General features: G+C 38.2%; 1 protein-coding gene across 1 annotated transcript in view; it reads right to left on the bottom strand.

Annotated features, from left to right (window-relative positions):
• Positions 1–13,590, bottom strand: part of babam2 (BRISC and BRCA1 A complex member 2) — a 107,193-nt gene that overhangs the window by 84,638 nt on the left and 8,965 nt on the right. Inside the window, exon 4 of the mRNA XM_047345094.1 lies at positions 12,091–12,185. Coding sequence (XP_047201050.1) covers positions 12,091–12,185 — 95 coding nt within the window. The remainder of the gene's footprint in view (positions 1–12,090; positions 12,186–13,590) is intronic.

The raw sequence follows: 13,590 nt of genomic DNA on the forward strand, positions 1-13,590 counted from the left end.
AAGATCTCTCACAACCATAGACACATGTACAAACTATTTGTAAACATGTTCCTTTATGCTCCATTTGAATGTATAAAGTGCAAAGACATACAGTAAATAGCTATTAGCTTGTGTTATGAATGGGAATTAACCTGGTCAGAATACAAATATGGCTGATCTGACTGATTTAATGGCTGTTTGGTTGGGTTTGATGTTATTCCAAGATCCTATTTCCAATTTTAGAAGTGAATAGAATACATCTGCTTGTCTGAAGTATCATGTCCTATGCTTCGTTTTAGGATCCTAATGCTCCTTTGTAATTGGGTGATGCTTCTAAGCTGTCAAGCCAATCATCAATTCGCAGAGACCTGACTGAAGCTGCAGTTCTGGACGTTTTGGTCATTTCACTGCCAAACACAGTGTCTGCTTGAGAAGGCTTTAGTGTCTTTTGTAACTCTTTTGTAGCAACACAAACCCTTGGTCTGACTGCCATTTGTGGGTGAGAGTTGGCTTTTTGTTTAGCTCCAATGTTCTCCTGTTTAAGTGTTTATTAGGCAGGTTATTTGTAGGTTTATATATTTTGTTTTCTTGGAGTTTGGTAAGTTTCATGTTGTTTTGTTTGTTTGTTTGTAGTTTCTGGTCTTAGCTCTCCAGATGCCAGTCTGTCGAAATATGGCAGAAAATAAAAATCTAAAATGCCTATTTGTCCCTTATACTCCGTAGACCAACCAGGAGATGTAACACAGGAGGTCTATGAAACATTCTTCGCTGTACTTTCCTTTTGAATGGTATCTGCAGTGAAGATTAAATAATCTTCCATTTCTAAATAAATCCTATATATCATTCCATATTTTCCCAGACAGTTAAGTGTACAGGAATCCTGTGTTTACATAAATAACTGTCAGAAAGCAACGACTCACTTGATTTAGATGTACAGTGTAAAACCACAGAAGGCCTGGGATAACCTTTTATGGCTTCATATGCATCCTGTGTTGTTATTGCATCATCTCTAACTCATCGCACATGTCGGTGTGTATGGTCAGTTAGTGGCAAATTAGGTAAGGAAATGGGTGGTGAGAAGTCATGATTACATACCAGTGTATCCCAATCATAAACTGGTTTTACCAAAGAAAAGAAAGAAAAAAAGAGAGATTACTATACCAAGACATGCTGCAGCATGTGTTAACGTAAACCTTCAACAACAAACTGTTTCACAATCAGGCTTCTCTAAAAGATTTGCATTTTATCCAAATACTTGTACAGAACATGACATTTGGGCTGTCATCACTTACTGACAAGGGTCTGTGTGATGCAACATTATCTGCGTAATAGATTAAAAGTAGTATTGCTCTCCACCTTTCCTCCCTTCCTGTCTTGGCTCTTTGTCATTTCCTTCTTCTCTTTCTGGTCATTTTTCCCTGCAACCCGTGGGCCGAGCCATTTTGATTTTTTTCCTGTAACCGGTTTGGTTAAGACATCTCGTTCAAACCAACTTCTTCTCACTGTGAGACAAAGTCGGCTTGGGCTGACTGGCTGATCTAGGGTGTGATGTTACTGACAACCAGGAGAGTGGAAATTGTTGTCAGGAAACATCTGATGAGAACAAAAAGTTGAAACAGGACAGAAAATATGTTATAAGACTGAGTCATAGAATTTTTGTCTATGTTTCTCACCAAAACCACCTCTACTGAAGATGTAAAAGGCGCAGGTGTTCAACAGCCTTTTCAAGTATACCCTCTCGTATATCAATGGAACATTACATCAAGCTAAAAACATTTAGTTTAAATCCCCCCAAATTTTATTCGTTACACTTCTATCTATTTCTAAACACAGTTGACGATTAACAGCTGTTTTTCATTTAGCAGCTAGTTGCCTCTTGAACTGACATAGCCCAGCTTTATGAAAAAATCTATTTATTGCAGTTTCATGTACACTAAATAGCAAACCACAAAACAAGGCAGAGTTTCTGAACTGGAAATAGAAAGATCCAAAAATAAACAGGCCTCTGTTTTAAATTGCAACTCTAAATGTAATCTGTTTTTTTACACCCTTTATTAAAAATGGAAACTGAGTTTTTCAAATGGATTAATTATTTATTTGTATCTCGCTTTAATTTATTTAGATATTAAGATTATCTGCACAATTTAAGTGATTGTAACAAGATGAAGCAAAATGGACTCTTTTGTTAAGATATCTTCAGTTGCACAATAACACACGCAGCCACAGAGTTAGTGAGTTAAATATGCATCTAAATGTTTCCACAAAAACTTATGCAGGGAAAACGTAGCAGACAGATGTGTTTAAGTTCACAGAGTGCATTCAGAAAAAAAAAAAAAAAAAAGACTGTAGCTTTGTTTTTTTTCAGTACCCCCTGGGTGTCGTCTCTTCAGATGCTAATCAGATGCATTTGTGTCACTGTGGTGCCAACGAAACCTTACAGAGCCTACAAACCTCCATTTATCCTCACCTAACGTACCTACTTCTATACAGTAGATCACTTTGGCCTTTTAAAATGTTGAAAAGTATTTAGAAAATATCTCATTTGACGGTTAATTATGGATGCTGGTTATTTCTCCCATTCATCATTTTTTTACCTTGGGTTTTATTCGCTTCATACCTGATTTCTGGTATGAAATAGTGTCGTCTACCACAGGATTTTTTATGTATCCGCGCACACACAAGTACTGCTGCTGACAGGACTCAAGGCTAGTACAGCTATTTGAAGGAAAGCAGCTGCAGTTTGTGATAAATAATTGTAAGAAAATGAAGAAGAAATTCATAAAACTTATGTGTCAACTGAAAATCCTGATGTCCATGAATTATTGTTTTGGATTTCACAAATTACAATGACAAGTAATAGCAGCCCTCAAAAAGTTTAGTGTAAAACAAGCTAAACACAAAACAGTAAAAAAAAAATGTGCAATGAAGCAAAATACATCATCTCATATTAACAGTAGGTGAGTATTTTAACAGTTTGAGAAAGAAAGCAGCTCATTGGGTTTTGACGTTGAGGTACCTGATATTAGCAGAAAAACCTCAGAGCCCTGTTCCTTCAGTGGCTTCAGTGAAGAGTAAATATACTGATAACTTTCTCAGCTCCCCTCACCATCCATTGCAGGGCCCTGTTGTCTGCCATGCTGCAGCTGGAGTACCTCGCTGAAATACAGTATGTCAACACACTGTTAACTACAGCTCTGTAAAAAGCTGGGAGGATGCTGGTTCTCAGAGAGTTCAGCCCCTGCAGGACACATTTCACAATCCCAGTGGTGTTCTTCAACCATTTGAGCTCAGGGATCTGCAGTCTGAGTCATTTTATGCAATCCTAACTGTACTAAGAGGTGTATGTTTAGATCAGCACCTCCAGGAGTCATACTCATCTTGTTTTTGAACATGCTGCTTCTGGTTATTTTCCCTCAGCCAGACCTCTAACTGTTCGACTTCCCTTCCTTTGATTATCTTTAATAACTTCTAACAATGGGGTCTAATCTACAAATTTAATAAGGTTTTCTTTAAATGTGGTTGTACATTTGTGTGTTAACAGTAATCAGTATCAGAGTAAGCACAAAAATAAAATTAAATCTGAGATTAACTCATATTTCTTACATTAGCAGAGAAAGACTTGAAGTTTTTTTTTATTTGTTTTAATAAGAAATCATATTTTTTGTCTTTTTTTAAGCAATGTTCACAACAACAATGATTACCTTAAATAAGCGTTTCATTACCAAGTAGTGCCAGTTTTTCCTTTCTAAGGGGACATATGCAAAATCCACATTTTTAGCTCCTAAATACATTTGTACTTGGAATCTGTAGGAGTTCAGAAAAACTGAATTTAGTCTCTCCAAGTGATGCGTAGATATCTTCTTATTCTGTTTGGGTCGTATTTTTCAACCCGTTCAGTTTTCTCTCGTCTCTATTACATTTTTTGAACTGTTACGTCACAGTATTTACAGCAGAACAGCTAAACAAGGTCAGGGCTTCTGGCCAATCCAAACCGCGTATCCACCATTTTATTTCTCACTGAGATTTTGTAGTCCAAGTGCAAGTATGCCAGTGCTGCAAGTAGATAAGTCTAAATGTTCAGTTGTTGGGTGCATTAACCCACATAATTCATTACACCGTCTCCCAGCATCAGAACCTCTTTGAAGTGCCTGGTTACATTTTATTTTTCATGGAAATGTGGCCACATCAGTGGGTAAATTTCTATTTCCCCTACTTCAAGGATGAGCTCTTCAGCAACCTCCGTTCTCAGATGCACCTCAGAACAGGGGTGAAAGAGGGGCCTGTGGAGCTACAAAGCTCTGCAGTTCCACTTTATATAGACCACAACTGAATGATTTAAGTGTTAAAAGGAAGAATTTAAAAGCACGATATGTCTGTCCCCTTTAAGATGACAAGATTTGTTCAAGTGAATCATGGAATTTTCTTTCACTTAAACATTTCCCCCAATCGTTTTTTTATTTCTCAGGAAAGATGAAAGAAAACCAATCTGAGAGCTTAAATATATGTATTTTAATCACAAGAAATGGTTTTTTTAATTTAATTTATTGATTACTCCTGTTGCATCAAGGTAGTCAAGTTTTTTTTATGAAAGCTGTCAATTTCCTTTTTCTTAGTGACTTTGTAAATTTGCACTTTACATCAGAAATAAAAAATTCCAAAACAGAAGTTTAATGAATCATCAAGTCTATTAAATTAGTTTAATCCTGACATAAAAGGCGCAGTCCAGCCTTAAACACCATTTTGAAAGGAAGAATAGAGTTGGTAAAGCGCCAGACGACTTTCACCAGGACTAACATATAATCAGAGCCATGTAGCGTGTTAGGGCTGACATGAGTGACCATCTATAAACAAAAGAAACTCCAAGGTGGGCAGCCCTGGTAGTCAGTTAGCCACAGTCCAATCTGCTGCCTCCAGTCAGCCTCTGCACTGCAGCAACTAACGGTCAACCTCTATAAATGTCTTATTTCTTTGCTCATGGAACTATTCTGCAGTAAACGGTTTATTTGTGGGACATGTCGCCTCTCATCATGCAGCTGGTGTATTTCGGACTTTTATTCCCTAATGCCCTGAAGTTTGAACCTTGAAATGACTACCCCCACACACACCCAATAGTTGTTTTTGCTAAGTAGTTTAGGTCAGAACAAAGTGACCTTTCATTAATGATCTTAAAGGATGAAACATTTTTTATTTTTTTATTTTTTTAATAAAAACAATTCAAACATGTCCTGTCAGACCAATAAATATCTTCCTTTTCAGCTTTTTTTTCCCATTAATGATCTTAAAGGAGGCTGCACGGTGGCGCAGTTGGTAGCATTGTTGCCTTGCAGCAAGAAGGTCCTGGGTTTGAGTCCCGACCGGGGGTCTTTCTGCATGGAGTTTGCATGTTCTCCCCGTGCATGCGTGGGTTCTCACCGGGTACTCCGGCTTCCTCCCACAGTCCAAAGACATGCCTGTTAGGTTAATTGGTAACTCTAAATTGCCCTTAGGTGTATGAATGAGTGTGTGCATGGTTGTTTGTGTGTTGCCCTGCGATGGACTGGTGACCTGTTCAGGGTGTACCCTGCCTCTCGCCCGAAGACTGCTGGAGATAGGCACCAGCTCCCCCGCGACCCACTATGGAATAAGCAGAAAATGACTGACTGATCTTAAAGGAACTGTGTGTAACAGCTAGTGTCAACTAGTCAAGCTGGAGATAGCAGCTATCTCGAATGCTATTTTCCCTCTGTCTCGAAACAAGTCAGCTCATGGTAGTTTGACAAATAGTCCGCTGAAGAAAAACAAGAACCTTTGGTATCAGTATTTTCAGAACCTTGGTTCTTTATCAGTTTACACTTAAGCTCAAAATCATTTAACCATTCTGGCATTTTTAGATTTAAAGTTATTCATATTTAACCAAGAAATTTGTTTCCGACAGTAAATGAGACGGTCACCACTCAAACAACAATAAAAAGATGAAAGAGAAAGATTTGTTAAAATAAAAAAGGGAATCTATTTATTAAGATATTTTTTAAATAAATTATTAATGGAAACATCTTTATAGCAATTAAACCCTTCTTATAATTGCTGACCATCTTTTTGCATGTTTATACTGGTATTTTTGATGAATTATCTTTGGTAATAAACTTCAAGGCCTCCTTGCCATCACCCTAATCTTTAGCTACCCCCACAGATTTTCATGTCAGGATTCTTGCTGGGCTGCTCAGAAATGTTAATAAAAAAACATGTTGTTAAAAGTATAAAATATTACGTTTAACCTAAATGTGCAAGGCATATGAATAATTTTGGGCTAAACTGTACATGGACTCCTTTGGTCTCTTTATTGCACGCCCACAAACGCAGCAAACATAGGTTTCTTCTTGGTTCTTCCTTATTAATGTCAGTGAGTTTGTTCAGCTATGTAACAAGGACACATTGAAAGATATTTCCCGACAAACAAATGTTTCTCATACATTTTTGTTTGTAACACAGTGTAAGTATAAAGACATTTTTGAGCCATTCTCGTGACCTTGATGCATGTTTGATAAAATGTCTGCAGTGTCAGGAAAAGCCATACTGAGCTGAGTGGTGGCCAGTTCCCACGTGGCAAAACCTTTAAAGCAAGAAACACAAATAAAACTACAAGCCTTAAAGCACTGACCATGTTTAGGTAACACAACCTTTTTGCAAACATATTTATTAAGATTTTTTTATCCAATTTCAAACAACAGCCAGTTACCCATTCAGAGTGCCATGTGTCGTGTCCTGCCCCTCTCATTGTAGCAACAACACATTTCTCTGTCCAAACAGAAACGCGGATAACAAACCTTGCCGGGTCCTGGTGACAGCAGGGAAAAACACAGGCCTAAACAGAGGAGCTAATGATACCCTTGGCTGGCTGTAAACAAGAGCAATTTTCTCGCTGAGACATCAAGAATTCCAGCAGCCGGTGACAGAGGACCTAAAATTAGCCTAATGTTTACCCCCGCTGGATGACAAAGGCCACAAACACACTCCCTGTGAGTCCTTCTTTATGTAGATTACTCTTCATGGAGTCACTCTTCGACTGTATCTTATGGCATTCATCAACGTGCCTTTTTTATTTTAACAAGAAAAACATACATTTATCTTGTGCAGACGTCTGGTTTTAAAGTTAAAAAAATTTCCAGGAGACATGGAGCTGCTTGGAATCCACAGGTTTTCATACTGAAAAGGGGATGTCCTTACTGAAAATCTACAGGAAAAAAAGGAGGGGAGAGGGAGGATGATTTCAGGCAGAAAAAGCCAGATGAAGAAAGATTATGAAAGCGTGAAGTGCGAAACACAGCGAGAGTATAAGTGAGAAAATAAACAAGTGATAGGCTGCCAAGCACTGGCTCAGCAGAGGTACTTCCCCTTATGTGCACAGCTGGATTCATGAGACGGTGAGCAATTCTGCCCTCGTCTTCTACCAGACTCTGACACAAGCAGGGGAATTTAGCTTCACAGAGTTTGTCTGCTGCAAAAATAGCTCCGGACAACATGGCAGCAGTAAGTAAACAAAAGTCTCTGAATATCCTCAGACGTACAAGAAATAGTTGTCTTTCTGCTCATATAGTGTGTTAATAAGAGCGAAAAATATTGATACCTGAAAACTACACATCTCACCTATAGTGCCTTGCGAAAGTATTCGGCCCCCTTGAACTTTTCAACCTCTTGCCACATTTCAGGCTTCAAACATAAAGATATAAAATTCAAATTTTTTGTGAAGAATCAACAACAAGTGGGTCACAATCGTGAAGTGGAATGAAATTTATTGGATATGTCAAACTTGTTTAAAAAATAAAAAACTGAAAAGTGGGGCGTGCAATATTATTTGGCCCCTTTACTTTCAGTGCAGCAAACTCACTCCAGAAGTTCAGTGAGGATCTCTGAATGATCCAATGTTGTCCCAAATGATTGATGATGATAAATAGAATCCACCTGTGTGTAATCAAGTCTCCGTATAAATGCACCTGCTCTGTGATAGTCTCAGGGTTCTGTTCAAAGCACAGAGAGCATCATGAAGACCAAGGAACACACCAGGCAGGTCCAAGATACTGTTGTGGAGAAGTTTAAAGCCGGATTTGGATACAAAAAGATTTCCCAAGCTTTAAACATCCAAAGGAGCACTGTGCAACAAATCATATTGAAATGGAAGGAGTATCAGACCACTGCAAATCTACCAAGACCTGGCCGTCCCTCTAAACTCTCATCTCGAACAAGAAGAAGACTGATCAGAGATGCAGCCAAGAGGCCCATGATCACTCTGGATGAACTGCAGAGATCTACAGCTGAGGTGGGAGAGTCTGTCCATAGGAAAACAATCAGTCGTACACTGCACAAATCTGGCCTTTATGGAAGAGTGGCAAGAAGAAAGCCATTTCTCAAAGATATCCATAAAAAGTCTCATTTAAAGTTTGCTACAAGCCACCTGGGAGACACACCAAACATATGGAAGAAGGTGCTCTGGTCAGATGAAACCAAAATTGAACTGTTTGGCCACAATGCAAAACGATATGTTTGGTGTAAAAGCAACACAGCTCATCACCCTGAACACACCATCCCCACTGTCAAACATGGTGGTGGCAGCATCATGGTTTGGGCCTGCTTTTTGTCAGCAGGGACAGGGAAGATGGTCAAAATTGATGGGAAGATGGATGGGGCCAAATACAGGACCATTCTGGAAGAAAACCTGTTGGAGTCTGCAAGAGACCTGAGACTGGGACAGAGATTTATCTTCCAACAAGACAATGATCCAAAACATAAAGCCAAATCTACAATGGAATGGTTCACAAATAAACGTATCCAGGTGTTGGAATGGCCAAGTCAAAGTCCAGACCTGAATCCAATTGAGAATCTGTGGAAAGAGCTGAAGACTGCTGTTCACGAATGCTCTCCATCCAACCTCACTGAGCTCGAGCTGTTTTGCAAGGAAGAATGGGCAAGAATTTCAGTCTCTCAATGTGCAAAACTGATAGAGACATACGCCAAGCAACTTGTAGCTGTAATTGCAGCAAAGGGTGGCACTACAAAGTATTAACGCAAGGGGGCCGAATAATATTGCACGCCCCACTTTTCAGTTTTTTATTTTTTAAACAAGTTTGACACATCCAATAAATTTGATTCCACTTCACGATTGTGTCCCACTTGTTGTTGATTCTTCACAAAAAATTAGAATTTTATATTTTTATGTTTGACGCCTGAAATGTGGCAAAAGGTTGAAAAGTTCAAGGGGGCCGAATACTTTCGCAAGCACTGTATTTCTGATGAAAAGCCAGTCAAACGCTTATTAAAACAATTCAATTAAAGAATTTCCATTTGGCCGCTGAAAATAACAAACAAAAGTGACAAGTTGAGTGGTAAGGCTTTCCCCCAAACCCAGCATGGACTGCAAAAACATCAGAGCGGCTGAACCAGTGAGGATTTGTTGTAGACAGAAAAACAGGAGTACAGGATTGGTTTGGGGATGTTTGGATGCTTCAAATAGTAAAACAAAATGTTAGGAAACTTCTGTGCTTCCTGAACTTCTGAATGTAGAGCTTACTGCCTCCTGCAGAGACAACAAAAAAAAACTCACTTCAGCTGAACTTCTTGCAGTCTGTGAATGCACCATACATAAGCAGTAGCAGATCACACTGACAACACTCTTCTTGGGGATGTTGTTACTGAGTGAAGAAGAGTCAAAGTTACCCATTTTCAGTTTTCTGAGGGTGCTTAAAAACTTGGAACCAGTGGAGCTGTAAGAACCTTCTAGAAACGAAACTGTGTTTCTACAGCAGGAAGCTAGGCGTCAGCAGAACATCTAACAGAAAGGTTGCTCTGTTTCATTAGTTTGAAGACCCCAACTGTGACATGCTAGAGGACTGGGAATTTTGGCAGCATTTTCTAAATCTAATCTCTTTAAACTACAGATCTGCTAACCCTGCAGGGAATACAAAAGTGACTGCTGCTACGAATGCTTACGGCACTAACCAGACTAAATGCCAGGTTAAGATGCTATAGACAGAATTGTTTATCATTTTGCTTTGAAACAAAGATTGCTCTCCATCACATGGTGTGACGTCATCTCTGCTCCTGAAATAAATGATTATTGACTGTACATGAAAGCAAGGCTTCTTAATGATCCTGTATAGTTTTGATAAATAAACAATTTAGGAATCAAATACAGTTTTAACATATTTTTTTATGATCTTGTAGAAAAAAAACTAACAAAAACGCAATTTTCTTTATATATATCGTGCGTATTACATTTCAAAAGGAGATATTTTGTGGTTCCTTTCAGTTGGTTGTGCCTGAGGATGCCACAACCAGACCAACAGAGCTCTCATTTTCTAGCTCTAGAAACTTTTTGTAACATTACGAAGTGCTTAGATGTGTTTTTTTCCCCTCAACATTTAAAACATTTGATCACAACAAACCAAAAACTTAATTAAAATACATATGACTGAGAGGACATGTGCAGCGAATTCTCAGTATGGAGATGCAACTGCAAAACAATTGCATTAAACAAAATTTTGCTCTCAATTTAGCCACTTCCTGAGCGATCATCATCTTCTTTCCAGATATGTCGTACGGCAGCAATCACACAAACTCTGCAAAATAGTATTGTATTTGGTCCGTCCCTATAATTTAAATGCCATTCATTAGCCCAGTCCATGTCAAAGAGAGATTTGGCCAGTTGATGGCTGCCATTGATGGCAACACAATACAGATTTTAGTGACTGAGATGCTAAAGCTAGCAGGCAGGGGTGCGAACAATGTGATCATGGAAAAGAAAACAACAATATCGCAATCGCATGTTTTCCCTCCCATCGAGCCCTTATTTTGGATGCAAAATAAGGGCTCGATATGTGCATTTGCATACTGCTGGCATGAACAGCACTAACAACATACAATCATACAGGTTTCTTGTCTTCCCTGCATATAAAACCTAGGGATACCCGCAGTAAAAAGAAATATTTTCTGAGGTTTTACTAAATCTTTTACAAACACACAGTACTAAACAAAGTGCTTCAGTCAACATGTTGGTCCCACTAAAGGCAGCCACAGGAAGGTGAACCTCCTCCTCGGTCTCGAGTCTTTTGCCACCTCTAATAGCCTTTTGAAGGATTACCCCATATTTAGCTCCTTCCATCCTCCCATCAACTCTGACCAACTTTTCTTTCCCCGATTTAAAAAAAGCACTACCACAGCATGATGCTGCCACCACCATGTTTTGCAATGGAGGTGTTGTGCTCTGGATGATGTGCAGTGTCAGTTTCCTCCCACGGGTGGCCGTTTTGCATGTTGACCAAAATGTTTCATTTTGTTCAGAGCTCATTTATACCATGATCAAATTACACAGAGGTGGACTCTATTTACTAATTAGGTGTCCATGAACTCCAATTATAATGGATTGTATTTAAGTGGTATCAAATTCAAAAGGTGTTGAATCAAAATATACAGTCAACTTTTTGAAAGTTTTATTTGTATTTAATCATCTATAATGTTTCTTCCTTTTCACTGTCATGTACTACTTTGTGTTGTCCTATCACATAAAAGTCTTGTAATTTGTGAAATTTGTGGCTGTCACATTAAATGCACAAAAGGTCAAGGGGTAAAAAACCTTTGCAAGGCAAAATTAATAATGCCGACTCATTCAGCTCCCCTGTTAATTGTTTCAGTTGTCATTTTCTGATTAGAAATAGTAATTTTATTATTCTTGGATTCTTGAAAAACAAATATTAACAGAAAACAGATCAAATAAAGATGATATAAATACGAAGAATTTCAGGTGCATTTCCTGTATGCGGTCTATTAACACCAACATGACAAGCAATTACAGACAAATACGAGTAATAAACATGTATTCGTAATTTGTGTTCCCTTTCTTGCAAGAGACATTACAGCTCATTAGCCCTGTTTAAGCTACTGTGAGTCACAGCTTTACAGAAACAAACTTACAGAAATATCTGAAAGCAAAACAACGTTTACTGTGTTATAAAAGAAAGAGTTGCATGGAGATTACTTTTACTTTATAAGGGTCTGGCTTTTAGAAAATGAAGGAACCAAAAACCATCTGAGGAGCTAAAGATTCACATTTTGACAGCAAAAAAAAAGGAAGATTTTACTCACGGGTAGTTCAGAAGGCTCAGGAAGAAACTCTGCATCTTCACCAAAAATGAAATCTGGAGGTAATTCGGGATACTGCGCATTGAAAATGATATCCCCTGAAACAACAGCGCAGAAAATGCTTTCAGTCATTTTCAGTAGAGTTAGTTTCTGTAATTTTAGGGCAAGAATCTGATGAAACATGACAAGCTGTGTCTGAAACATTCTGACAGTATTTAAACAATGTCCAGTTTTTGAAAATGAATGTTTTGTGCAGCATTAAATGCATACTGTATCCTTATCTTTGCAAACATAATAACTTAATTATTTCTGCTATTTTAACCCATAATGAATGGGCTGATATTTATCCAAGTCATAATGCAAACAACTGCATGACTCTATTAAGCAAACCAGGTAATCAGAGTCCAGGCAGAAAAGGGAATGTGAACCTCTCTGTGTTGATGACTGTGCTGACAGGGCAGGGCAGGTAATCTGCAGGTGAAGAGGTTTTACCGAGGGTGTAGGTGGGGCAAATATTCTACATGTGCCACGCCTTAAAAAGGTAAATAAAGGTCACACAAAGTGTGAAATTGCAGAGAAAATCAGTTCCTTTAAGAACAAAAAGTTGGTGTGAAACAGCACTGTAGGTAAATTACTTGATCCCCAGGTAAGAAAAAAAGAAACAACAAATGAAGTGAATTAAGGCTGCTTGATCAGAGAGGGAATCCCGCAAAATACCAACCAGGAGTACAATGTGCCATCTTAAACGTGGTGAAAATAAACCGTGGTTACAAAAGAAATACCTGTGAGGATGCTAAAATGAGTGAATGTTTGACAGAAGTGATAGAATTACAATAAGATTTCACGGCCATATGGTGTCATTGTCAAAACAAGTGAAAAGGATGCAATAAGTAAACAGCAAACCATCTTAAAGTAAATAAAAATAGTTCATGTATTCAAAAGTGAAACTCATTAACAGATTCATATACACAGACACACACGGTGTGGTACTTAAGTGTTTATTTCAGTTAATTGTGATGACTTACAGGTGATAAAAAAAACCCACAGAGATCAGAACATTTCAACATTACATCAGATCTGTTGAAAAACGGGATTGTAATGTTATGGCCATTTCACTTTGTACATCAGAGCTGTCCAATATGACTTTGAGCTTTGGTTGCTTTCACTTTCATTTAACAGTAAATATGATCTTTACACAAAGGCATGCTTGGGAAGATCTATTAATTTCACTTGGCTAAATACAGCAAGCATTTCTGAAAAAAAAGTGACCATATCCAGTTCTTGTTGCTCAGCCACAATTTTTCAACAAAAAGAAAATTGTATGGCTTTCTTTTAATGAGGAATTTGTGCAAAAATCCTTTTCATTCGATTTAGAGATCCCATTTCTTCAACAATCAGACATTCTTTCAAATATTACAGGTTCAGTTTTAACTTGCAACTTGACAGTTTTGGCCTACATGACAAAATGTTTGGACACATCTGGTCAACACAATCATGGGGAAG

Source organism: Girardinichthys multiradiatus, chromosome 19, assembly GCF_021462225.1.
Source record: "Girardinichthys multiradiatus isolate DD_20200921_A chromosome 19, DD_fGirMul_XY1, whole genome shotgun sequence".
In the NCBI taxonomy this organism is placed as follows: domain Eukaryota; kingdom Metazoa; phylum Chordata; class Actinopteri; order Cyprinodontiformes; family Goodeidae; genus Girardinichthys; species Girardinichthys multiradiatus.